This window comes from Leucoraja erinacea, chromosome 26 (genome assembly GCF_028641065.1).
Source record: "Leucoraja erinacea ecotype New England chromosome 26, Leri_hhj_1, whole genome shotgun sequence".
Classification (NCBI taxonomy): Eukaryota; Metazoa; Chordata; class Chondrichthyes; order Rajiformes; family Rajidae; genus Leucoraja; species Leucoraja erinaceus.
Genome location: NC_073402.1, coordinates 32,726,723 through 32,754,596, shown reverse-complemented (window position 1 = coordinate 32,754,596; position 27,874 = coordinate 32,726,723). Strand labels below are relative to the sequence as shown.

At 42.7% G+C, this 27,874-nt stretch overlaps 1 protein-coding gene across 2 annotated transcripts; it reads left to right on the top strand.

Moving 5' to 3' along the window:
- Position 1: 1 nt before the first annotated feature.
- Positions 2-27,874, top strand: LOC129709964 (histone-binding protein RBBP4). Of its 2 annotated transcripts, none has more exons than XM_055656682.1 (13): positions 2-139; positions 2,446-2,586; positions 8,236-8,380; positions 9,974-10,119; positions 10,642-10,815; positions 13,780-13,895; positions 15,669-15,829; positions 17,725-17,851; positions 18,809-18,886; positions 19,657-19,733; positions 22,664-22,721; positions 24,734-24,844; positions 27,358-27,874. In XM_055656682.1, exons 1-13 carry the CDS (start codon positions 124-126, stop codon positions 27,421-27,423), a joined length of 1,416 nt encoding a protein of 471 aa, XP_055512657.1. In that variant the 5' UTR covers positions 2-123; the 3' UTR covers positions 27,424-27,874. The 2 variants fall into 2 exon arrangements, with proteins under 2 accessions (XP_055512657.1, XP_055512656.1); XM_055656681.1 differs by having other exon boundaries at positions 8,233-8,380.

The window sequence follows — 27,874 nt, the reverse complement described above, 5'->3', positions numbered from 1 at the left end:
CCCCGGCAGGTGGTCAGGGCGCCGCCCCCTGATTGGCCGCACCGCCACCCAAGGCCCTGACGTTCAGTTGGCGCGCGAAAGGACCGCGCACGCGCAGCTGGCGCCGACACAAAGGCGGCAGGCATGGCGGATAAAGAAGGTAATCGGCCCCGCCTGGCTCGGCTCGGCTCTGCTCCACCCGCACTGTCCGGCCCGTGGCCCCGCTCCACCCGCCGGGGTTCCCGCACTACCCGGCACCGTCAGCGGAGCGAAGCTCCGGCTCAGTGGGCAGCGGCGCCGGGGGCGGGAACCGGCCGGGCCTGGTCCTTGAGGAAGCAGCGCGGGTGGGCCCAGCTCAGGCGGTGGTGGCGCGGAGGGTCCCTGGTGGCGGGGAAGAATAGAGGGGGATAGCGGGATAGTGAGGGAGGAGGGGGTGGGGGGGAGGGGGGCGGGATAGTGAGGAGGAAGGGGGGGGCGGGATAGGGAGGAGGGGAGGAGGGGGAGGGATAGTGTGAGGGGGGGGGGGGGGGGGGGAGGGGGGGGGGGGGGGTGGGGGGGGGGGGGGGGGGGGAGGGGGGGGGGGGGGGGGGGGAGGGGGGGGGGTAGTGAGGAGGAGGGGGGCGGGGGGTAGGGGAGGAGGGGGGATAGCGAGGAGGAGGGGGGGGGGGGGGGCGAGGAGTGAAGTGGAGGGGGCGGGGGTAGTGGAGGGGGACATGAACAGCTGGAGAGATGTGAGTGGGAAGGGGGTGGGTGGAGGGGTAGGGTAGAATTGGGAGGAAGGAGAGGGGGCAGGACTTGGAGGGAGAGTGGTGGAAGCAGTGCGGTCGCAGGATGGAGTGGGGCTGCAGAAAGTGGGGTTAGGAAGATTGGCACTGGGGTGTTGAGTAGAGGTATGGAGACGGTGGGTTAACGCTGGGGCTGGACTGGGGAAGGGCCAGGGTAGGATGGGCTGGGGAAAGAGCAAGGTGGGATATGGCTGGGAACTGGACTGCTGATCAGTGGAGCTGGGGGAGAGATTGGGTTGAGATTGGTGTGTTGAGGTATACTGTGGTGATGGTTCTTGAGCAGTGTGTTTGAGCATAGGGATGCTATTGGGTGGTTAGGGTAGGTGGGTGTTCTGTGGCATTCATTGGTGGAGATTTGAAGAAGGTTGCTATTGACTGTCTAATGGGGATGCTGTTTCTGCAAGGCATCAGGCAGTATGTGGGTGCATTGGGGTGAACGTGGGTAAGGTAGGAAGTGAAAAGTTGAGGATAGGATAAGGAGGTAGAAGGTAGGAATGTAGGGTGGAGGTGTGCAGTTAGGGATATGGTGGAGGATATTGGTGTGGGAGTATGGTATTGGGACCATGTTGGGTGAAGTGAAGTATGGGGAAGGTGAGGATGGATGGGTGCAGGAATAACAGTTTGGTGAAGGGGCGAGTATAAGGAATAGTGGGGTAGGTTTGGAGAAGTTGGTGTATGTAGTGGGAGTAGGGCAAAGTGAGGATTGGGACATTATGTTGGGTGGAGTGTACACGGAGGATGTAGGGGGAGAGCATGGGTCAGGTTGTGTGGAACTAGGTTGGAACTTCAACTGCCCCATCTCTGGAACAGTTTTGGTTTGTATTGGGGGAATGGTTACATTCCAGTTGTTCTATCATGCAATTGTTCAGCAAATGTAGTGGATGTATGGAACAAGCTGCCAGAGAAGGTAGTAGAGGCTGGGACCATCTCATTGTTTAAGAGATAGTTGCTTAGTACTCATAGAGTAATATGATGCTCATACTGTTGGTTTGGATTTTGTTTGAGACAAAATTGGGAAATGGGCACTCATTGGCTCTTGTGTCCTTTTAGACCATTATTAGTCATTTTTTTCTTGCACCAGAGTCTGGCTAATTAGTGGGTAGTTGAAAATATATTCACTGTCAAAACTTGTATTAGTCTGTTTATTAAAGTAGAACTTGCCTTTTTGTAATTAAAGTTGCGTCCCAAGATTTCAATGCAGGTAACTATCACCTTTATTTTCATTTCACTTCTTATTGTGATTAACTAAAATATGAAAATGTGAGTAGGCTCTGTCTCCCCACTCAAAGTGAACTTCTGTCTCCCCACTTTTATTTGTCTTCTTCCTCAGTTGGAAGAGTGACATGTTGCTGCTATTAGTGCTCCTCTATTTAAGCTATCAGCAGGTGCCTTGAGGAATGTGGAAAGGAATACCATTTCAACCATTCTCGTTTCTTTAACTGAGATATAATCCCTGGTTTCCTCCACATTTCCGCAACTTACTTCCTCCAAAGAAATGAAAACCTGAGCATGAATAATGGACTGAATGGCAATGGCATTTTGGGTTCTGGCTCAGCAACACTCTATTTTAAGGGGATATGAGAATCCATTGCAGAGCAAATTTGTAAATTTGTATCCCTATAAACTGCATGTACTATTGCCAGGATGTTCAGATTATTTTCCTTTAATTTTGCACCTCTAGCATCAGATGCCCATTATGATGTTACACCTGTGACGTCACACACCCACTGTTCATCATTACTGACGGCCGCCTCACCAGTGCAGTCCACTCATCTCGACACGACGCCAGCCATTTGTCATGAATGGAAACGAGGAAAAAAAAGTACCTTGTATATATTATACACAATAACAGACTGTCAGGAGATGAATTAGAGAAGTGCATGGGAGACTCCATTAAATTGTGGCCTTGTAGTAGCTATAATGTGAAATGTCCACACTAGCCCCATTCCAGTCAAAGCCCCGATACACATCTATAATTCACCTCATGACATTGATTACTTGATTTAAGCATTGTAAAATGTACTTTAAATGGTTTATATCAGTGGTTCCTAACGTGGGGCGTACGCCCCACAGGGGGGCAATTTGATTTTTAAGGGGGGCAATTGAGCGCGACTGAGGTCTGGGTCCAAATTTTCAATTTTTATTTTTTAGGATTTTCCATCAGGTAAACATATGTAGTTTATGTTTCAGATGTTATTTTGAGTAAATAATTTTTTGGGGGTAAAAAGGGTCTTTATTGTGTAGTTATTACAACAAGGTATTGGCCTTTTAAGCTTCTTCAGCTGAAACGGAGTTCACTTTTTAAATGATAAGAATTATATTTCACCACATGGGGGGGCATCAGGATTTTAGAGGTGATTAGGTGGGGCATGGCCAAAAAAAGGTTGGGAACCACTGGTTTATATTGTATATATTATACTATGATGTGCATCTCCCCTTAAAATTAGTAAAAAGGAACAGCGATGCTGGTTTAAACCAAAGATAGACACAAAAAGCTGGAGTAACTCAGCGGGACTGGAGCATCTCTGGAGAGAAGGAATGGGTAACTTTTCTGGTTCTTCAGAAGAAGGGTCTAGACCTGAAACGTCACCCATTCCTTCTCTCCAGAGATGCTGCCTGTCCTGCAGAGTTACTCCAGCTTTTTATATCTATCCCCATAAATCTAAGTGGTTTGTAAATTTGTTGTATGGCCCTCTCTGATTTGATTTGTTAAATTGAGAAAGAGATGGGTTGGTAGGGTTTTAAATATGTTCTCTTCAGAAATTTTCAATTGTAAAAATGTTGGCAAATGTCCTTTTTATCTTAAAAATGATTTGTATATATGGAGATTCCAAGTCTATCCAAGTTAGCTGACAATTTGGTCAATTTATCAACAAGGCCTTCAATAAAACTAACAATCCAGGGAAACAATTAATTAACAATCTAGCGTTAAAGACTCAGCGGGGGCAGAATTTTAAAATCATGTGCAGGAGAGCTTTTTTAATGCAGTACAGATAGCAGTGCTATAGCGCGATAGTTGCATTCCTAAGGAACCTAGCATTATAGAATGTTGCATTATAACTATTGTGTCAATGGGGAACAGGAGGTTATGGGCTAGAAAGCTTTAGTCTCATAATAACACTTATTTTATCCACGGGTCTTTTTAGTATATTCTATTCTATTTATTTATTTATTTTTGTTATAGTGCAATGGGGAGGGGAGTGTATATAGAAGTTAAATAATGTAACAGAATTCAATGTTCATTCTGCTGGGTTGTAAGCTAAATATGAGGTGCTGTTCCTACAATTTGTGTTTGGCCTCTGGCAATAGAGGAGGCCCAGGCAGAAATATCAGAGTGGGAATGACATGGGCAGCAACTGGGAGATCCAGTCGCACTTGGCAGACCAAGTGTTCAGTGAAGCTGTGCCAAGTCTGCGCTTGGACTCGTCAATGTACAGGAGCCTGCATTGGGATACCGGATGCAGTAGATGAGGTTAGAGAAGGTGCATATGAATCTGTCTTGCCTGGAAGGACTGATGGGGTCCCTGGATGGAGTTGAGGGAGAAGGTGTAAGGGCAGGTGTTGTTTCTCTTGTGGTTGCTGGGGAAAGTATCTGACGAGTGAACCAAGTTTTTTTTTTTTGTTTATGATACTGCCAGCTAAATGCTAAAGGCTGTATGTTGCTTTGTGTAATAGAGTATCATTGTACAAGTGACAATGGAAGCAAGTGCTTGTCAATTTCAGTAGCTACCTGTGGTAAAACTAGCCGCCTATATCTTGAGGAATAATTACATTGATTGCAGCAGGGAGTTTGCAAGGAAAAAATGTTTTCCCTTTATACTTTCTACCCCAGTTGTCAATTTCAAAAGTAACGTCTCGATATATAGTTCTAGATTGGAATTGTATTCAGCCAATGATCATATTGAATGGTGGTGCTGGCTCAAAGGACCGAATGGCCTACTCCTGCACCTATTGTCTGTTGTATTATAAACAATTAGGCTTGCAAATAGTATTTCATTAGTCGTGTTAAATCCAATTGGTGATATGAAAACGAGCTTCATAGCAGAACTACCTTTAAGTTTAGTGTTATTGTCACGTGTGCCAAGGCTTTGTTTTGTATGCCATCCAAACAGATCAGGTAAAACTTTACATAATTACAATAGTCAAACTCACAATAGATGTGAAGATACAGAGAGCAGAATATAGTTCTCAGAATTGTTGAGCATCAGTTCCGTTCCATAGCCAAAGTCCAATGTCAGCAATGGGGTAGAAATGAATCTGCCAGTACCCTAGTGTAGGAAGGACTGTTCAGAAGCCTGATATGTAAATAGATGAATGAGGGAAGGAACATAACTGGATCTTTATTTTGGGGAATGCAGCTGGTCAGGTGGAGGGAGTGTCCATTGGAGTTCACTTTGGTGATAGTAACCATGACTTTTTGTTCTTTAAAAACTTGGAGCTTGGAGGCTATACTTTTCTGCTACTGGATTGGATAATTGCTGGTGTATCTTGAATTCATCTGACTTTATAATTTAAATCTACCCTTGCCTAACCAATTTTACAATCTCGTCTATTCCCCAAAGGTTCTAGATTTCTACTCCCTTTGTGTGGAGAAGTGGTGCTTTACAACCTAGTAATGTAAGAGAGCACCTATCTACAAACAAGGGCATTTTTTGGTACCAGTACAATGATGGATTTTTTGAAGCAGGCAGGGACCACGGACTTGTCCAGGGAGAGGTTGAATAATGTAGTGAGCACTGGAGCTAGCTGCGTAGCACAGGACTTGAGTACTGGTTCCGAGATGCCATCGAGGCCTGCAGCTTTTCTCGTGTTCACCCGTGTCAGAGCCCTCCTCACGTCGTGCTCGGACAGCGAGAATGTGTGCACATTCCTCCCTTCAGCTTCAGTAGCCAGCCCGCTGGCGGTATTGTCGATAGTCGGCAGACCTGGAGTGGTGTTGCCCCTCTCGAAACGAGCGTAAAAGAAGTTCAGGTCATCAGCTAGGGAGATGCCGGCACTTGCGGATGAGGGAGGGTTGCTCCAGTAGTTGGTTACAATCCGTAGCCCCTGCCACAGGCTTCTGGTGTCCTGCTGCTCCATCTGTAACTCCATCTTGTCTCTGTACCATTCTCTTTGCGTCCTTCACCGCCCTTCGCAGTCGGTAGGACTCTGCCTGGTAGACGTCCATGTTTCCTGATGCCAGGCCCGAGTTGTAGGCAGCGGTGCGAGCATTCAGGGCCACACGAACAGACCTGTCTACCCAGGGTTTTTGGTTCGGAAAGGTGCTTACCCTTGCCATGGGGACGATGTTGTTGGTTACTGTTGCGATGAAGTCCGTGACTGCTTCCGCGAACTCACTGACGTCACTGGAACTTACTTCGAACATATTCCAGTCGACATCACTCAGTGCATCTTGCAGCATGGCCTCTGACTGGCCGGACCATCGCTTTACGTCCCTCGTCTCTACCGCTTCCCGAACTATCCTCTGTTTATACTCCGGCAACAGGAAAATGGCAGCGTAGTTTCCTTGTAGCCTTTCCTGAATGGTGTGTAGCAGTGGTCCAAAGTTCTCTCCCTCCTGGTGGCACACGTGATGTGTTGATAGAAGTTCGGCATGACCTTCTTGAGATTTGATTTATTAAAATCTCCAGCCACCACCATAGCCGCATCCGGGTACTTGTTTTGATGTCGACATAGCACATCGTGTAGGGCCGATAGTGCCATGTCGGTGTCCGCCTGCGGTGGAATGTAGACAGCTGTGACGATCACTGAGCCGAACTCCCGGGGAAGGTAGAATGGGCGGCATGAGATTGTCAGGTGCTCCAGGTCCGGCGAGCAGGAATGGGAAAGCATCTTGATATTTCCAGGGTTACACCAGTTGTTATTGGTCATGAAGCAGACTCCTCCACCCTTGGATTTCCCAGATGCTCCTGTTCTGTCAGCACATTGGACAGTGAAGGACTCGGTTGGGCAGATTGGCAGTGATGTTTCAAGAATCACTAGAGTCATGAGATTCCAGATGATTTGAAAATTGCAAATATGACCCTGCGGCACAACCGAGCAAAGCAGAATAGTGGAAACTATAGGCTGGTTAGTCTAACTTCGGTGGTTTGTAAAATTATTGAGTCCTTAACAAAGGATGAGGTTACAGAGTACTTAGAAGTTCATGATAAAATAGGTCAAAGTCAGCATGGTTTTGTGAAGGGGTCTTGGCTGGCAATAGCAGGACAGACAAAGGAGTCAGTAGATGTTGTTTTCCTAGATTTTCAAAAAGCCCTTGATAAGGCACGACACGGAAGGTTGCTAAGGAAGATGAGAGCCCACGGTATCAAAGGGCAGATATTAGCATGGATATCAGGTTGGCTGGATGGCAGAAGGCAAAGAGTGGCAATAAAGGGGGCTTTTTTTGGTTGGCTATCATTGACTAGCTTCATCCTCAGCAACAATCAGAATGGGAGCACCTCAAGGCTGTGTGCTCAGCTCCCTGCTTTACTCACTCTATACCCATTACTGTGTAGCCAGACATAGTGTGAACTCCATCTTCAAGTTTGCCGACGACACAACTGTTGTTGGACGAATTACAGATAGTGACGTGTCAGAGGATAGAAATGAGATCGACCGATTGACCAACAAACCTGACTCTCAACATCAGTAAAACCAAGGAACTGATTGTGGACTTTGTTAGAGGAAGGATGAGGACCCACAATCCTGGGACAATGGTGGAGAGGGTCAAAAACGTCAAATTTCTGGGCGTGCATATTTCCGAATAAATTGTGGCTCTTTTCTGCAAATGTCCATCTTGGTGCAGTGGATTGGAAACATTTGTTTTGCAAATGCCGTTTTGAGGGAGGTTTCCAAATCCAAATTAACTCTATATTTAAAAAAAAATGGAAGCAAAGAAATTAAACACTTTTGCTCCCAGTTTTTATATGCAGTTAATTCTTAGTCAAGGTATTGACTGGATGATCTGCTCCAGGCATCTGCCTCACCACCATGTTTAGATATCGATGAACAGTAGGCCAGTTTATTTTTTTAACATTTAAATGTTATTCATTTAGCTGACTATTTTCTATCCTTTCACTGTTGCTTTGGCCAACATCAAAACTCAAAGAATCACAGACTTATACAGCATGGAAACAGACCTTTTGGCCCAACGTGTTCATACTGACCAAGTTGCAACCCTTTCACTTTAGCTAGTTCCACTTGCTTGTGCCTGTGTCCCTCGTGGTATCCTAAATTATTTAGAGGAAACGCTGCTGTTTAATGGGCAAATGGAGATGTGCAGTTTTCTAATGTGTCTAATGCAAGTTATATAATGTAGCCAAGAGACGAAAATGTAAATTTCAGTGACTACTTTTATTATAAGTAAAACAATTTCTATTTGGTATGAAATAAATTGTGGTCCAGTGGTAGAATAGCAGCAACATAAGTGATATTGTTTGTGTGTTCAAATTTTGTTTGCTGTTAATGACTATTTGTGCATTTACAGCAGCTTTTGATGATGCTGTGGAAGAACGTGTCATTAATGAAGAGTACAAGATCTGGAAGAAAAATACTCCCTTCTTATATGACCTGGTTATGACTCATGCTCTGGAATGGCCAAGTCTGACTGCACAGTGGCTACCTGATGTTTCCAGGTATGGATGTGGCTTAAGAGGAATAACTGTCATTTGGTATTAAACATTGTTTATTAAATAAACATGTGCACTATGTATCTTTAGATTCCACTTTCTGGAAGGATGTGGTAGGTATGCTGGAGTAACTCAACAGATCAGGCAAAATGGATGTGATATTTCAGGTCGGGGTCCTTCTTTAGATGGGCCCCATCCCAAAATGTCACCTATCCATGCTCTCCAGGGGTACTGCTTGACCCGCTGAGTTACTCCAACATTTTGTCCAGCATCTGCAGTTGCTTGTAGAATGTGTACTCTCACCAGTAATTTGTTCCCAATAAGCAGTTCGGCAAATGAATTGGAGAACTTGAGGGAAATGATAAAAACCTTTCAAAAGCCCGGTAATAGACAGATGAACATAGAACAATGTCACTGCCAGATACGGTGTCAAATTACACTAATCCCTTCAGTCTGAACATGATCCATATCCCTCCATTCCCTGCATATTCATGTGCCTGTCAAAAATCCTCTTAAACTCCACTATTGTATCTGCTTCCACCCGCATCCCTGACAGCAGCTACTGCTCTGTGCTAAAGAAGAAAACTTTCTTTGCATAACCCCTTTAAATCTTTTCCCTCACACCTTAAAGCTATGCACTGCCTGGGTGGAATAAAATTCGGACCGTCTACCTAAATATACTTCTCATAATGTCCACTCTCAAACACTCCAGTGAAAAAAATCCAAGTTTGTCCAATCGCTCATTACAGCCTGACCCTCTAATTCATGCAGCACCCTGGTAAACCTCTTCTGTACCCTCTCCAAAACCTCCACATCCTTCCTCTAATGCGGCAACCAGAATTGCACACCATACTCCAAATATGGGCAACAAGATTTGTAAAGCTGTATGTAATATCACTTCCTGATTCTTACACTCAGTCTTTTTGGCTTTTACCAGGACTTCCTGGTGCCAATCTTACATGCCTTTGGTCTAAACATGGACCAAAGAATTGTATATAAGGTCAAGTGAGTGTGAGACCAGTCATCTCCATGATCTCACTAGTTCTACCCTGCGCTTCCTGCCCCACACTACCTGCAGGTTAACAAGCTTCCTTTGACCCTTTCCCACTTCTGATGAGTGGTCCTTGACCTGTAACTTTAGCTGTTTCCCTTCCTACAGATGTAGTCTGACCTGCTAAGTTTTTCCAGGATCATCTGGATTATTTTTTTTCTTCAGATTTCCATTATCTGCAGTTCTTTATTTTTACTGGGTTCTATTCCTGACCCCATGTCATTCTCCTTAATAAGATACGATAAAACTTATTATCATCCCCGGAGGGATGATTCCTCCGATATATCAAAAACATGCAAGCCGGTAGGTTAATTGACTGCTGTAAATCCTTTGTATGTAGATAAGTGATAGAATCTATGGAAGTTGATGAGGGTTGTGTGTTTATAACTATTTTACAGCTGCCCAAGTCACTTTGAAGCTAGCAAAACTGGTTGAAAGTAGGGGTGGTATGGGTACATGTGAATTTTTATTTTATGGGACAGTTTTCTGTATTTAAAAAGACTCAAATTTGCTGGATAATCTGTCATGTAAAATTTACTGATCTACAGACCTGAGGGGAAGGACTACAGTGTTCACAGGTTGGTCCTGGGAACCCATACATCTGATGAACAAAACCATTTAGTCATTGCCAGTGTTCAACTACCAAACGATGATGCTCAGTTTGATGCTTCACATTATGATAGTGAGAAGGGAGGTATGATTTTTGTTTTCCTTTTTCAAAGTGTGTCATTTCTGGTGTGTATAAATAGTCCTGACAGTGTTTATCGAGTTTGGAGTTGTGACATCGAAAAACCTGCAATTATGCTCTTAACAGAATAAGATGAAGAGGTTTCCCACCAATTTAGTTCCTTTGCACAACTATTCAACTAACAAATGTAGCCAAAGTCCATGTATTATATGTGTTCAGTCATAAGAACCCAATTAAAAGGGTTGACTGCAACTTTTCCATTGGTGCGTTTGGTCAGGTTGTGAGTGTTGGCATTCCACTGCTGCCAAGTTCAAATGTAAGTCGAGGAATGGCAAGGTCAACTTAGTCTAATCTTGTCTTCGCCTAATATTTGCCAACATGCAGTGAAAAGGCACTTGAAACTATGGGATATCAACTGATGCTTAAGATAACATCATTATTAATTTAAAGAGATCTTTAAGTTACTATCTGTTGGGTTTAATATACTGACAATGCAAGTCTTTTCTGTTTAACCTGTTTCTTTTGCAGAATTTGGTGGATTTGGTTCTGTTAGTGGAAAAATCGAAATCGAAATAAAAATAAATCATGAAGGGGAAGTAAATCGTGCTCGCTACATGCCTCAGAACCCTTGTATCATTGCCACAAAGACTCCCTCCAGTGATGTGTTGGTCTTTGACTATACGAAACATCCTTCCAAACCAGGTAAACAGTATAACCTTTGGGGCTATGATGCCTTTAACATTGTCAGTTTTTATGAAACTCTTTTTTGATTTGTCCAGTAAAAACTGGACAAATTCACTGGACACATTCACACAGAGTGGTGAATCTGTGGAATTCTCTGCCACAGAAGGTTGAGGCCAGTTCATTGGCTATATTTAAGAGGGAGTTAGATGTGGCCCTTGTGGCTAAAGGGATCAGAGGGTATGGAGAGAAGATAGGTACAGGATACTGAGTTGGATGATCAGCCATGATCATATTGAATGGCGGTGCAGGCTCGAAGGGCCGAATGGCCTACTCCTGCACCTATTTTCTATGTTTCTAATAACTAGTAGAAAGTGTTCCATTTCGCTAATATCAGAAAAAATACAGGGCACTGTTGAAACAAGTTAGATGTCAAATGTTTATGGCCTTTCAGCCGTGCGTCATTTCACCCTGATATGCACTTCAGGCTGAGTCTAAAGATGTAGACTCTCATTATACAGTAATTCTGTGTACAGTTTTCCTTATCATATTTGATCATCAGTTCATGTCATCAGAGCAGAATCAGGCCATTCTGCCCATGAGTCTACACTGCCATCCAATCAAGCCTGATTTATCCTAGTCTCTCAACTGCATCCTCCTGCCTTTTCTCCATAGCCCATGACAACCTGGCAATGGGTACAGACATGATGTAGTGATTTAGTTTCCAAACTGGTAATCCAGGCAATTGGAATAACGATCCAGAGATCCGGAAACTGGCCCTTTCAGCCATATATCCATTTTGACAGTAATCCAATTTGCCTGCATTAGGCCCGTCCCTCTAAGCTTTTCCTATCCAGGTATCTTTCCAAACGCCTTTTAAACACAGTTGTATCTTCAAGCGTCGACTGTGTTTTATTGTCATATTACCCAGATAGAAGAAAATAATTCTTACTTGCAGCAGCACAACAGAATATGTAATATTTCTCTTCAACTTCCTGATTGCTGAACACAATGAATATAGATTGCTGTTAATTTCATCTGGTTGACATGTATCCCTGAGGGGAATTCATTAGCCATTTTTGCTGGCCATCATATGACCAGCAAGAATATACGATGGATGCCTGAATGATGTCCAAAGTAGCATAACAAGCCACTTCGTTATATCATTGCTGCAGTTTTCAAAAGGAGAAAGAATATAACCAAGCAGACTCTCACATGGAATTTGACCATGGTAAAGTAATTCCCAGCCCACTTTATCTTAAAGGTTTGCCTCTGGAAATTATATTTAAATTGGATAGCTGCACTACAAATTGATCAATCCATAGCGTCACACGATCATACTCTCAGAATCGTACACAAAAGTTAGTTGTTTCTTGTCATGTGTATTGAGGTACAGTAAAAAGCTTTTGTTGCATGCTAACCAACAATTATTTGTGCGCTAAAGTCCATATACCAGAGTTGTTCATTGCAATTGTTCCTCTGGGAGGACAAACCTGTCTGTTATGGTTTGAGTATTTCTCAAGGACCATTCAACTCCAGACCTCAGCACAGTCTTGACTCAAACTCTCCTAGTAAAATGAGCGCATGGGGAAATGTTCCTGTGATCAGTGTCGGACTTTGCACAAAGGAAACTGCTTGATATCCGAGGTCAGTCATTTTGGCCCCAGGACATGAGTTGCTCACAGTAGTGATCAAAGATGAACCTACCACAGCTTCAGATTAGACACAAGGATGCTGACTGGGAACACAATGTTCAATTCAATTCTCAACTCCACCACATATGAAGTAGTCCATGCTTGTATGCTGTCACACCTAGCATGGGCTGATTATTGGCAAATATCATCTGTGCCATGAACTTGGTCAGCAGTGACTATCACCAAAACGTGAATTTAACTGGCATTGCCTTTGCCTGGTTCCCCGCCATTAACATTCTGGTGCGGTTGTGCCGATGGTCATGAATCAATTGGATCAAAGGATAAATACTGTGTAACGATAATATTTGAAAGGTTGGGTATCCATCAGCGAGTGACTCGTGGCCACCATCATCATAGCACCACTCGGGGTGTGACACAATGGTTTTCAATGAACGGGATATGTGCAGCTGCAACAGCACTCGAAGCTCAAATTAGCGCACTTCACGGACCCTTCAACCACCAACCTAAAATTTCATTGCCTACCCCAACTAAACCCAATAATTGCAGTATGCACCATTGACAGAATGTATTGTGGATCTTGTGACATTGCTTCATGGAACAAGGGGGACATGAGCAGCAGATACATGAGCACATTACTACTTGCTGGTTGCTCCCCAAGTTGTACACCATCCTGACTCGAAAATATATTGCTTGTATTTCATTGTCGCCAGGTCTAAATCATGCAACCATCTCCCCAACAACAGCATAAGAATAACTAGAAGAGCTGCAGTGGTTCAAGGTGTTTTATGGCTGCCACCTTTTGACAGGCAGTAAAGGCGGGCCTTGCTCATAATATTTTGTTTCTTTTATTTATTAGAACTCTGAAGCAATCCATCTTTGCTGTTCTCCGTAAAGTTAGCACAATTTTAACATTTACAGATATTAGAACACGAAGATATTTGCGCTTGTAAATAAACTTTATTTCAATAAGTTAAAAGCTAAGATAGATACAAAGCTTGAGTAACGAGTGTACCAAGTCCATAACTTATGTAAGAAGGAACTACAAATGCTGGTTTAAACCGAAGATGTACACAAAAGGCTGGAGTCACTCAGCTGGACAGGCAGCATCTCTGAAGAGAAGGAATGAGTGTCGTTTCGGGACGAGACCCTTCCCTCCAGAGTTGCTGCCTGTCCCTCTGAGTGACTCCAGCTTTTTGTGTCCATCTTCAGTTTAAACCAGCATTTGCAGTTCCTTCTTACATAAGTTATGGACTCGTACATTAGAATTGTATGCTTTGATTAGTGTTTGATTTGTTTATTAGGAGAATATTTGTGCTTTATTACCACATAGATCCCTCTGGTGAATGCAACCCAGATCTTCGGTTGCGAGGACATCAGAAGGAAGGCTACGGGCTCTCTTGGAATCCGAATCTTAGTGGCCATTTACTTAGTGCTTCAGATGATCATGTAAGTATTACGTTGTCACTTTGGTGATTTATGGAGAGCAAAAGGTGTAATCAATTTATAATATTACTTTGAATAGCTGTTAGTAATGGGGTGGCACAGTGCAGCAGCTGGTAGAGCCACTGCCTCATAGCGTCAGAGTCCTGGGTTCGATCCTGACCTTGGATGCTGTCAGTACAGTTTGCCCGTTCTCCCTGTGACTGTGGGTTTCCTCTGGGTGCTCTGGCTTCCTCCCACATCCCAACGATGTGTGGGTTTGTTGCTCGCTGTAAATTAATCTCTTGTTTGTAGGGAGTGGATGCAAAGATGGGATAACTAGTGTGAAAGTGTTGGCAGGATTCGGTGTTTCCATTCTGTATCTTTCAATTTCAACTGCTACTACTACAGGGTGCTTCATACTAATGATATAAATATGCTTCAATAATTGTTTGTGTTGTATATTCCATATAATTCAATGACTTAATTCTTGTTAGCTAATAATTCCTACCTAAATAATGTTGCTCTTTTATTACACAATTCGGCAATTACAGAAGTATTTAATGTGAGGAGCCACAAATATATTAACATGTTATTTACTGACCATGCATCTTAATTTTGGTTCTTAAATGTGACTATTATAGTTTGCTGCGAAAAGAATTGATTCTTGAATATCTGCACAGTGCAATGAACAATAGGTGCAGGAGTAGGCCATTTGGCCCTTCGAGCTAGCACCGTCATTCACTATGATCATGGATGATCATCCACAACCCCATTCCTGCTGTCTCCCCATATCCCTTGACTCCACTATCTTTAAGACCCCTATCTAACTCTCTCTTGAAAGCATCCAGAGAATTGGCTTCCATTGCCTTCTGAGGCAGAGACTACCACAGACTGACAACCCTCTGGGTGAAAATAAGCAGCTGACTCTGGCATGAGTCAGCTGCTTATTTTAATGCCATTTATCATTTAGTGTTCTGTTTCTTTAATGAGATTGAAGAATATAAGTTTGTATGCAACATGTAGAGCGTAAATCATTGTTGTCACTAAATCAAGAGTCTGTTTATTTGTCATATGACTGGAACAATCACATTCTTACTTGGTTCAACCTTACAGGCACATTAACTGCAACAGTAACATTACAATAAATTATCAGTTATTCAAAGTAAACTTGACCAGCTTAAAGTCAAAGATCAAATTATATGGAGCAGACATGGTAGTGCAAAGTACATTATGGTTCGGTGCCGAGATTGGATTATGGTTAAAATTATGCAGAATGGTTCAAGAGCCTAATAGTTGATAAGAAGCAGTTCTTGAATATGGAGGTCAAGGGCTCCTGTACCTTCTTCCCAATTGTATCAGTGAGAAGAGATCCTGGGCAGAATATCGTGGGGCTTTGAGGTTAGCTGCCTTCTTGAGGGACTGCCTTCAACGGTGGGGAAGTCAGTGCCAAGTACCATATTCTCCGTGAGTGTTTAAATTTCCTAATCAGGCCGTGATGCAACCAGTTAGTGTGCTCTCCGCTGTACGCTTCAATAGATTTTTCTGTTGCATGCCAAATCATCTCAACTGTCTGAAGAAGTAGATCTAGACAAAAGGAACTGCAGATGTTGGTTTATAAAAAAGGACACAAAAAATTGGAGTAACTCAGCTGGTCAGTCGGCATCTATGGAGAACATGGATAGATGACATTTCGAGTGGGGACCCTTCTGACCGAAGTAGATGTATTGGTTATCAATGTTGTACGTATTGTTTATCATGTTGTAGGTTTAACGTTGCTGTTTTTTTAATTATCTTTAGACCATCTGTTTATGGGACATCAGTGCTGTGCCTAAGGAAGGAAAAATAGTTGATGCAAAAACCATCTTCACTGGTCACACTGCAGTGGTAGAAGATGTGTCATGGCACTTGCTACATGAGTCTCTGTTTGGTTCTGTGGCAGATGATCAAAAACTAATGATGTAAGTTCATCAACTTTTACGAGTCATTTAAAATAAAATTGTCAGATTAAAAATATTAATGGTGCAACTGTTTTATTTCTTGTTGATTGACAATTTTAAATAAATTACAGTAGCTATAGTGCACATTAAAAGAAGGCAAAGTACTGCAATGCTGAAAATCTGAAATAAAATAGTAAATGCTGGAATTCCTCGGGTAACATATGTGAAGAGTCGCCAGCTGAAGGCCATCGGGTCTGGTGGATTTGTATGCCTTAAGCTTAGAAAATAGCTTGATTATTCATTAACATTGAGGCATTTTGATGTATTGTACAGTAAAGGTTAATCTAATAATTAAAATATAATTATTTGTATCTTCTATATCTCTCGCTATAATTTATTCTGAGCCACATTTGATGCACTGTTTGCCTCTCTGAATAAGGAAAAGAGGACATTTTTGATAATGCCCCTGGCCCAATTTGAATCACACACTTGAATCCATTGCTCTGTTTCTTTTCTCAAGACTGTCTTGAAATTGTCGTTTTGTAAACTGTTGGCTACACTCTAGTCAATTGGTATTTCCTACAAGTTGACAGAAAATGAAAAACAAAGTTGGGGAATAACCAAATCTAACATTGTCCTTGAATGAATAAACCAATAGGTTATCTTGTAACTGAAATGATTGTGTAGGATACTATTTAGTGAGACCCAGCAGAAGGGCAACTAAAATTACAGTGGCTGACTAGAGTGAAATGCAGTTCATTATTTACCAATATTTGAGCGTGCATTTGTTCTTTGAGGTCATTGCCAATCAACCAGTTTTGTTTTGTCAGCTTTTAGAAACATAGAAAAATAGGTGCAGGAGAAAGCCTTTCGATGGCTGATCATCTAAAATCTGTACCCGGTTCCTGCTTTTTCCCTATATTCCTTGATTCCTTTAGCCCTAAGAGCTAAATCTATCTCCCTCTTGAAAACATCCAGTGAATTGGCCTCCACTGCCTTCTGTGGCAGACAATTCCACAGATTCACAACTCTTTGGGAGAAAAAGTTTTTTCTTCATCTCAGTCCTAAATGGCCTACCCCTTATTCTTAAACTGTTCTTAAATTCCAGAAGATTAGTCAAGCATGATTTCCCTTTCATAAATCCATGTTGACTTTGACCGATCATCTCACTGCTTTCCAGACGTGCAGTTGTAACATCTTTAACAATCGACTCGAGCATCTTCCCCACTACGGATATATGGCTAACTGGGTTTATAATTCTCCATTTTCTCTGCCTCCTTTCTTAAAAAGTGGGGTTACATTGGCTTGCCTCCAGTCCACAGGAACTGATCACCAATGCATCCACAATTTGTAGGGCCACCTCCTTGAGTACTCTGGGATGCAGACCATCAGGCCCTGGGGATTTATTTGCCTTCAGTCCCAAAGATTTACCTTACACCATTTCCTGATTAATGTGGATTCCCTTCAGTTCTTCCCTTCTACTAGATCCTCGGTCCCCACTAGATTTCTGGGAGATTGTTTGTATCTTCCTCTGTGAAGACAGAACCAAAGTACTTGTTTAACTGTTCTGCCATTTCTTTGTCTCCCATTATGAATTCACCTGTCTCTGTCAAAACCAAAATTCTGTTTACATTTGAAACGTTTTAGTGAGGTAAGTATTTGCCCATAAAGTTTGTGCCAGCAGCATTAATTGCTCACCTAAAATAATTGACAGAAATCTGATAGTGCTGCAGTTAATGAACATTTTAAAAACCCGTGCTTAATTTTGTCTTCAGCGAAGGGCTTGGGATCTTTTCTGTGTATCATGTTCCAAGTTGCTAGCCCTGTAGATAAATGGACATTTATAGTTTCATGCTCTGCTATTTGGGAGAAATTATAAAATTTGACTTGGCTTTCAATTTTTTGTTTGTCTCCAGTTGGGATACCAGATCTAACAACACATCCAAACCAAGTCATTCAGTTGATGCACACACCGCAGAAGTAAATTGTCTCTCCTTCAATCCTTATAGTGAATTCATCTTGGCAACTGGTTCTGCTGATAAGGTGGGATTTTAAAGGTCGTACTGGCTTTATTTAGTACTTAAAGTCCACAGGATAGCGAGATGAAACATTTTATATTTTCTGTACTAATAACTCTCAAATTTGTTTAGATGGTGAATTGCTTATGCATCAATGAATTTACCAAATGCAGATTTCCTTTCTATTTGATGGGTAAATAAAAGTGCATCAAATTGTTCATCATTCCCCAACAGTAATGGGGAAAGTGAGTAATCGGGGTTTGTACACAAGTTTTGGTAAAATGTGATTTATGAAGAAAGGTGGTGTCATTTTGAAGGAGTAAATGAACACCATTATGTTCATAGTACAACACGGCTCTTCAGCCTAACTTTACATACCGATCAAGGTGTCTTCCTAAGCTAGTTCCATTTGCCTGCAGTTAGCCCATATCCCCTAAACAGTCCCAATCCATGTATCTAGTCCAAATGTCTTAAATGTTTCAAGTAATCCGGCCTCTACCACGTCCTCTGATCCATATCAACCAGATTTCTTAAATTAGCAAATGAAGGAGCAGGTGATTTGTATATATGACTGCTATATAAAAAAACATATTGTTTTACTCATTTATCTTTTCCCATGTCAACAGTAATATATAAACTTGAAGAGTTGTGGATCGCTTGTGCAAGTTATTCATAAATGCAGTAATTCTGGATAGTGCCCACATGGATTTTCATGTTTGAAAAGTGACCTTTTACATCCATTTGTTTCATGTCATTTTAATTCCATGCCTTCGCTTCTGATGGCAACATTATTGTGGCATCTTGCCAGGTGACCCCCTGCTACTACTTCAAAACAAACTTTATCTATTAGTTACACTTTTTATGAAAAGCTTGAAGCACTACTTTGGGTCATTTTATTATTTCTGTTCACAAATATCCTTTATTTAATTTTGGCCTATATTGTGGTTTATGGTAATCTAAAATGTATTGCCTTGTTTTGCAGACTGTTGCATTGTGGGATTTAAGAAATCTGAAACTGAAACTGCATTCCTTTGAATCTCACAAGGACGAGATTTTCCAGGTAAAGCTGTTGCTGTTACCTTTACCTTGCACACCCTATATAGTAAAATATATTACCCAAGAACACATGTCGTCAATGTGGTGGGGTTCGGGCAGTGCAGCGGTGAGTTGCTGCTTTACAGCACCAGAGACCCAGCTTCGATCCTGATGATGGGTGCTGTCTGTACGGAGTTTTTACATTCTCCCTGTGACCGCGTGGGATTTCTCCGGGTGCTCCAGTTTCCTCCCACACTCCAAAGACTTACAGGATTGTAGGTTAGTTGGCTTTGGTAAAAAATTGTAAATTGTCCCTGGTGTGTAGTTTAATGCTGGTGTACGGGGATCGCTGGTTGGCACAGACTCGGTGGGCCGAAGGGCCTGTTTCTACGCTGTATCTCTGAAGTAAAAGATTACTGGCAACTATAGCTTCAGGCAGAAGTCCCTTTAAAGTTTGGCCTCTCAGGTGTTCATGGTCATTTACATCCTGAATAGACAATAGGTATAAAATGTGGGCCATACGTCCCTTCAAGCCAGCATTTAATGTGACTAATATGGCACGTTCTAATCTTGCCATGTTGTGGCGTTCAAAGGCAACTTTGCACTGTGTACATGTAGTGAGGGATATGGGCTGAAATGAAGTTATTAGGAACAAGCATTACTTGCATTTGTAAAATCATGGATTTATTTGTATATCCTCCCTGAACTCCAATTAAAACAACGCTGGTCTTTTAGGAAAATTGGATAATTTAATAATGAATTTATCCATGCTGTGATTTCTGTTAATACCATCAGGTTCAGTGGTCTCCTCACAATGAAACTATCCTGGCATCAAGTGGAACAGATCGCAGACTGAATGTGTGGGATTTGAGGTAGGAATTTCTCTTTGTGTGACGCTGCTCTTGAGTTATAACTCAGTTCTCAGTTCAAATCACAAACTTCATCCCACTGAATGATTTTTATATTAGTTTTGAGAAACTGGAAGTTCCTTGCATAACTCCAGCTGACAATGTCATGCTGATGAGGACAGTGCTTGCTTTTTGTTCTCCCGGAAGTGAAGACAGATCTATTTCCCTTCAATAAGGTAATGATATTTTAATAGAGCAAGTGGTGAATTTGTATCTCAGTCTACGTAGGCATGTCTTTCCACACCTATTGCTATGTCTCATGACACTCTTGCACTCTACAGAAGGTGGTGGAGGCCACTTCATTGGATGTTTTCACTTGGATATAGCTCTTAGGTCTAATGGAATCAAAGTATATGGGGAGAAAGCAGGAACGGGTTACTGATTTTGGATGACCATGGCTGAATGAATGGCGATGCTGGCTCGAATGGCCTACTCCTGCCCGTATTTTCTGTATTTCTACATCTACTGGTGGAAAAAAAAAGCGGTCAGTCTGTAAGAGTGGTTGATTGGCGAGCCGATTCAGTGAGATGGACGAGTCATGACTAGAGGGCTTGAGCTGGAAGGGACTGGAGCATGGGAAGTGATGGGGGACCTTGTTGATCATACACCTTATACAAAATAAAGAGATATAGACAAATTGAGTGGTCATTCATTCTTTGGGTTGAGGAGTAAAACTAATGGACTTAGATTTAAGATTCAAAAGAGCCTAAGAGGCAGATTTTCACAGAGGGTGGCCAATATGTAGAATAAACTGTCAAGGCAGATACAATATTTAAAAAAGCATTTAGACAGATGTGTGGATAGTGAATTTACAGAGAGATATGGGCCAAAGCAGAAAAAGGCTAACTCAGGAAGACATCTTGGGTGGTGTGGATGAGTTAACTATCCCAATATTGACTGGGAAAATCAATATAAAGGTTTAGATGGGGTGCAATTTCACAAAGGTGTTAAGCAGAGTTTTCTCCAGCAATACGTAGAGGGTCCCACAAGTGAGAGAGCAACACTTGATCTAGTCTTGGGAAATTTGGAAGGGCAAGTGAATGAAGTGTTCGTGGAGGAGCCTTTTTGGACCAGTGACCACTGTTCGATTAGGTTTAAGATTAAGGGCCCACGTGTTAAAATGCTAACTTGGGGAAAGGCAAACTTTGAGGGTGTGAGTGAAAGACTCGCTCAAGTTGATTGGAGCAGGTTGTCTGAGGGGAAATGAACATCAGCCAAGTGGGATGTTTTTAAAAGTGTGCTGACAAAAGCTCAGGATATGCATGTCCCTGTTAGAGTGAAGGGCAAATCAGGCAAATGCAAGGAGGCTTGGCTGACGAGAGAAATTGAGGCATTGGTCAAGAATAAGAAGGACACTTGAGACAAGTATAGGCAGCTGGAGTCAAGTGTATCGCTGGAGGAGTTTGGGGTACTAAGGAGCAAAGTAAAAAGAAATCAGAAGGGCAAAAGGGGCCAGGAGAGAGCTCTGGCAAATAGCATTAAGGATAATCCCAGGAGATGTTATAAATACATAAGGAGGAAAAGATTAAATATAGAGAGTGGGACCCCTCGTCAACTCGAAACGATCACCGAGTCTGCGCTTGGTCTCGCTGAGCGACCAGGAGATCAGGTGGGTTAAGACGGACTGAGTGACCAGGAGATCAGGTGGGTTAAGACGGACTGAGCGGAGGTGTTCAGTGAAACGAACACCGAATCATTTTGGCTCTGCGATCGTTTCACTGAACACTTCCACTCAGTCCGTCTTAACCTGCCTGATCTCCCGGTGGCTCAGCACTTTAACTCCCCCTTCCATTTCCAACCTGACCTTTCCATCCTGGGCCTCCTCCATTGAGAGTCAGAGTGAGGCCCAGCGCAAATTGGAGGACCAGCACTTCATATTTTGCTTGGGTAGTTGACACCCCAGCGATATGAACATTGACTTCTCCAACTTCAGATAGCCCTTGCTTTCCCTCTCTATCCCCTCCCCCTACCCAGTTCTCCCGCTAGTCTTAAGCCCCTGTCCCACTTGCGTGTCCTTGGCACGCTAATTGAGGCGCGAAGGTCCCGCGCGACTTCATGCTTCCGCACAGCCATCTGGAGCGTGTGACATCATTTGACGATGGACACAAAATGCAGGAGTAACTCAGCGGGACTGGCAGCTTCTCTGGAGAGAAGCAATGGGTGATGTTTCGGGTCGAGACCCTTCAGTCTGAAAGAAGGGTCTTGGCCCGAAACGTCATCCATTCCTTCTCTCCAGAGATGCTGCCGGTCCTGCTGAGTTACTCCAGCATTTTGTGTCTACCTTCAATTTTCTTGGCCCCGCTCTGGGAGTAGAAGTGGGGGCGGATCCGCAGCGCAATGGCCGTGAGCCCCAGGCTGAGTTCGATGATCGTTTGCCTGCTTCTGCTGCTGTTGGAGGTGAGACGTTGCGTCGCGCCAGGGTCTTGGGCCTGTCCCACTTTGGCCGTCAGTTCAGCGACAGGCCGTTGGCGCGCAAAGATTTCGTTTGCTACAAAATTTCGGAATGGCGCGCGATATCACACACAACTCCATACCCCTCCGCGCTTCTCAGTGGGACCGGCCCCGCACGGCCACACAATGCCCGTGCGACTCAATGTGACGACGAGGTCGCGTAATTTGCGTGCCAAGGGCACGTAAGTGGGACAGGGCCTTTATTGTCTCTGACTACATTCTATCTTTGTCCCGCCCCCTCCCCTGACATCAGTCTAAAGAAGGATCTCGACCCAAAACGCCACCCATTCCTTCTCTCCAGAGATGCTGCCTGACCAGCTGAGTTACTCCAGCCTTTTGTGTCTACCTTCAAACCAGCATCTGCAGTTCTTTGCTACACTATAGGTTTTGTATCCTTGTACGGTTAATATTAATATTAATGTGTTGTTTATTTTTGTTTTTAGTAAAATTGGAGAGGAACAGTCACCAGAAGATGCTGAAGATGGTCCTCCAGAACTGTTGGTCAGTCTCAAATTTATCAGCACAATCTTTTTGATTTTCTGTAACCATCTCTAATTCTCCTGCAAGAATTATACCCATGTGGGTGGTGGACTGCAACGGGAACAGTTGTTTAAATTGGTAACAAGTGCCTCTGTTATGTGAAAATCTGGGCAATCAGGCTGTCTGATTCTGGAGCTCATCAGAACTGAGGTTCCTATTCTTCAAAGTGTCTAAGAGTTGGTGCTTCAACATGATCACTACATGAAAAAAAGACACAAAGTGCAGGAGTAACTCAGACTATGTCTCGAAGGGTCCTGACCCAAAACATAAGTCTGAAGAAAGGTCCCAACTCGAAACGTCATCCATCCATGTTCTCCAAGGATAATGCCTGACCTGCTGAGTTACTCCAGCACTTTGTGTATTTTATTTTGTAAACCAGTATCTACAGTTCCTTGTTTCTAGGATCAGTACCTAGATGTCCTGGTAGATTCCTACCTTGTATTTTTTATTCCCATGTCTGAGGGTGCTCTCACCTAAACCTGTCTGAAGGTGAGGAAATTGGTGACCAAGGACGAGAACCTCCTAGGGATGAAGCAGACCCAGGATGTTTGTCAACTCACCACAATGGGACCTTCTCCACAATGTGCAGCTAACTGCGAGCAAATCCCTTGTTAAATTAAAGATGTGAACTGAATGGAAACCTGTCCTCTGTTTCTCTTCGTTGTATGGAAATATTTTACATGGTTTGTTCATTGGATTTACACCAGCTGGTGAGAAGGTCTTTGGTTCTCAACCTATTCAAGTAGTCGCTTGGATTGTACGTAACAATATTTTAAAGCTTGAAACTTACTTGGGCAGAGGCACTGCTTTCTTTTATTGGGCATAGCGTTATTGTTTTAGAAAAGGTCACTGGGTGAAGGGGGCATGCATTAGGGTTAGGGTTAGTTATCCCTAATGCCAGTCTGTGATAAGCCAGCACCAGCCTATCTCTCACAGTCCCCCAGGTATGTTGCTCGAACATCTAAGTAAGGGAATGGTAAAACAAAATAAACAAGGAGCAGAAAATATCTGTCTTAAAAGACTGATCTGTGTTTTTATACACAATGTTTGGGACAAAGACCCATCATTTATTTATTTGCCTCTGTACTCCACAATTTGAGATTTGTAATAGGAAAGAAATCGCATGTGGTTAAAGTGCACATTGTCAGCTTTTATTAAAGGGTATTTTTTATACATTTTGGTTTCACCATGTAGAAATTACAGCTGTGTTTATACATAGTCCCCCCATTTCAGGGCACCATAATGTTTGGGACACAGCAATGTCATGTAAATGAAAGTAGTCATGTTTAGTATTTTGTTGCATATCCTTTGCATGCAATGACAGCTTAAAGTCTGCAATTCATGGACATAGATAGACAAAAATGCTGGAGAAACTCAGCGGGTGAGGCAGCATCTCTGGATGAAGGAAATAGGCACCATTTTGGGTCGAGACCCTTCTTCAGACATCACCAGTTGCTGGGTGTCTTCTCTGGTGCACTGTACAACTGTTGCTTGCAGGATGACAATAAAGGTTGATTGATTGATTGGTGATGCTCTGCCAGGCCTGTATTGCAGCCATATTTAGCTTATGCTTGTTTTGGGGGGTTAGTCCCCTCCCCTTCAGTTTTCTTTTCAGCATATAAAAGGCATGCACAATTGGGTTCAGATCTTGTGATTGGCCACTCAAGAATTGACCATTTTCTAGCTTTGAAGAACTCCTTTTTTTGCTTTAGCAGTATGTTTGGGATCATTGTCTTGATGTAGAATGAACCGCTGGCCAATGGGTTTTGAGGCATTTGTTTGAACTTGAGCAGATAGGATGTGTCTATACACTTCAGAATTCATTATGTTACTACCATCAGCAGTTGTATCATCAATGAAGATAAGTGAACCAGATGGGAATGACAGGTCTTTGTCCCAAACATTATGGAGGGCACTGTATACTGATTTTTCTCAATGTATTAAATGAAACATAATCTGTCTTTGTGTTTTAGTTCATTCATGGTGGGCACACAGCTAAAATTTCAGACTTTTCTTGGAACCCAAATGAACCTTGGGTAATTTGCTCTGTATCTGAAGACAACATTATGCAAGTGTGGCAGATGGTGAGTATTGATGCTTCTCTCCTTTATGTAGAATACTTTCTCTCTTGTCTGGGCGGCACTGTGGCATAGAGGTAGACTTGCTGCCTTGCAGCCTTTACTGTGCCAGAGACCCAGGTTCGATCCCGACTACGGGTGCTGTCTGTATAGAGTGTGTACGTTCTTCCCGTGACCGCGTGGGGTTTCTCTGAGATCTTTGGTTTCCTCCCACACTCCAAAGCCGTTCAGGTTTGTAGGTTAATTAGCGTGGCTTAAATGTAAATTGTCCCTAGCATGTGTAGGATAGTGTTGGTGTGTGGGGATCACTGGTTGGTGTGGACTCGATGGGCCGAAGGACTTGTTTCTGGACTGTATCTCTAAAACTAAAATAAAAACACCTGAATCTAAAAAGTCACGAGCGCAGTATGTGGGCATTTTGTTACTGATCACCCATTAGCCTCACCCCAGTTCTACTTACTGATTCTTGGGCTGTCACCTAGCAGGCTGTATCTCTTTAGCTGCTCATGTGGGTTTTTAAATATGATGAGTTTTTCAGGCAGCAACTTCTACACCATCTGCTTTTTGGATGAGCACTTTTTTGTCATTGCCTTTTTAATCCTACTTTTAATGGATACATGGTTAGTAAATTTGCATGCTAAATTTATAGAAATTCATACAAATTTATTAACCATGTATATGCACGCACATATAAATTGGTGTTGTAGTGGGGAAAGGATCTGGATCAATAAGGGAAGTGGGCCAAGGAATGGCAAATGTAAGTTAAGTGTGAGGCGATGCATTTTGGTAAGTCAAAACAGGACAAGGATTACATAGTAAATGAGTAAATGGTAGAGCAGTGAAGAGTGTTGTAGAGCAGAGATATCTAGGAGTACAGGTGTACAGTTCCCTGAAAGTGGCGACACAAGGTGATGAAGTAGCACTCTTGCTGAGTACAGGAGTTGGAGTGTCGTTCTACAGCTGTATAAGGCATTAGTGGGACCACATTTGGGGTTCAGTGTGCCTTTCTGGAAGCCCTGCTGTAGGAGGGATGTTGTTAAGCTAGAAAGGGTGTAGAAAAGATTGACGAGGATGTTATCAGGACTACATGGCTTGTTATGGGACATTTTCCCCCGGAGTGTGGGAGACTGAGGGATGACCTTATGGAGGTTTATAAAATAATTACAAGCAGAGATAAGGTGGATGATCATAGTCTTTTTCTAGGAGTAGGCGTATCCAAAAATAGACGGCAGAGATTTTTAAGGTGGGAGGTGAAAGATTTAAAAGAGACTTGACAGGAAATGTCTTCACACAAAGGATGTTGTGTCGTGGTGTGTGCAATGGAGATGTTTAAAAGACACTTGGACAGGAACATGAACTGCGTCCTGTTGCTGAAGCCTTCACCTTATCCTTGTCGAGTCTGGCCATGGCTGTTCCCAAAACGCCCTCTCTCCACTCTCCACAACTCTGGACTGGGAATAACTCGGCCCCCAGTTCCTGTCGAAGGTCCATGAGCAGGTTCTTGTTTTGTGTTGATAAAATCCATAAATCCAGTTCATTTGATTGGATCCCAGAATTAGTTTTTCACTGTACCTCAGTACACTTGACAATAAACTAAACTAGTGTCCAATGATCATGTTTCTCACTGAAATGACGATCCCATTCCAAAGGGAAGGCTTTCCTTGACGTTAAAGCAAATAATATTATTATTATACGTGGGAGTTCTGTTTGCCAAAAACACAAACTGCTAATACATCTGATACATGCATCTCTTGCCTGTCAAGCACAAGCTTTTTTCACAGTAAATTAAGCAATAGAAATGGGGAAAAAGCAGGAATGGATTTTGGATGATCAGCCATGATCATATTGAATGGTGGTGCTAGCTCGAATGGCCTTCTCCTGCACCTATTTTCTATATTTCTAGGTCATTTCGTACAGTGAGGTTAAGTTCTGGAATCATACCAGCATCATAGGAATTAGGGTCAATCACATCTAAATGATGCTGGACAAGCAGGTGAAGCATTTCATAGATATCTAAGTTTCAATGTAGTAATGGAGAGGAATAAGGATAGTCCTGAATTGGGGAAAGACCTATTCCAATATCATTACAGAAGCTGGCAGACATGGGCTAAAATAAATGTCATTCCGACAAGTGGGAGCCATTCAGAAGTGAGACCATGACATTTCTGAGCCAGCATGTTCCCTTCATGATGAAAGGGAAGGATGGCAAATCCAGGTAATACTGGATATCAAAGAACATCAAATGCTCGATAAAGGTGTAAAGGGAATCGTGGCAGTAATAAGTAACTGAAAACAGAAGGCCGTCAGGAGTATAGACAACATAGTGGAGGATGTGGTGCTACTTAGGGCAAGGCTTGGCGATACTGGCCATTGGGCCTGTCATTCTGACAGTTCAAGTCTCGTGGCAAACTGGAACAATGTAGATGTTTTTTGCAGCAATGTGTTTCATTAGTTGGGGACATTTTGTATTTCTGCTTTCATGATTTTAGTGCTGCTTAAACAAGATTGTTTTCCAACAGGCTGAGAATATTTACAATGATGAAGATCCAGAGGGAGTCCCTGACCCAGAAGGCCAAGGCTCGTAGTTGCTTCTTGCTTTCAAACACTTTTTTCTATACAAACATGCTATTCTGCTAATGATGTTTTGGGAGAAGCTGTCGGTATGTAACTACCATCTCCAAATGCAGGAGTTTGGATAAAAGTATGTCCTCCAGTAAGGACCTTTTTTAAAAAAAAATGTTTGCTTCTCCCCCACAAGCCTAATGTCCCATTTTGCAACCATTTGAGTAACGTGCTTTGTCTGCATTTCTACTTGACTGAGTAACGCAGACTGTTGTGTACAATACGTATTTAAAGGCTTGCACCTGGATGCTGCAGTGTTTGCATTGTTTCTTCACAGATACAAGTCAGTTAAACCAATTGAATATTCTCTGTGAGAGAGTCTTGCTAAATATAATGTGCATCAATCCCAATAAAAAATGATATGTTTTTCTACACAAAAATATTAAATGCAAGTTTTTTGCATGTGTTCTACAG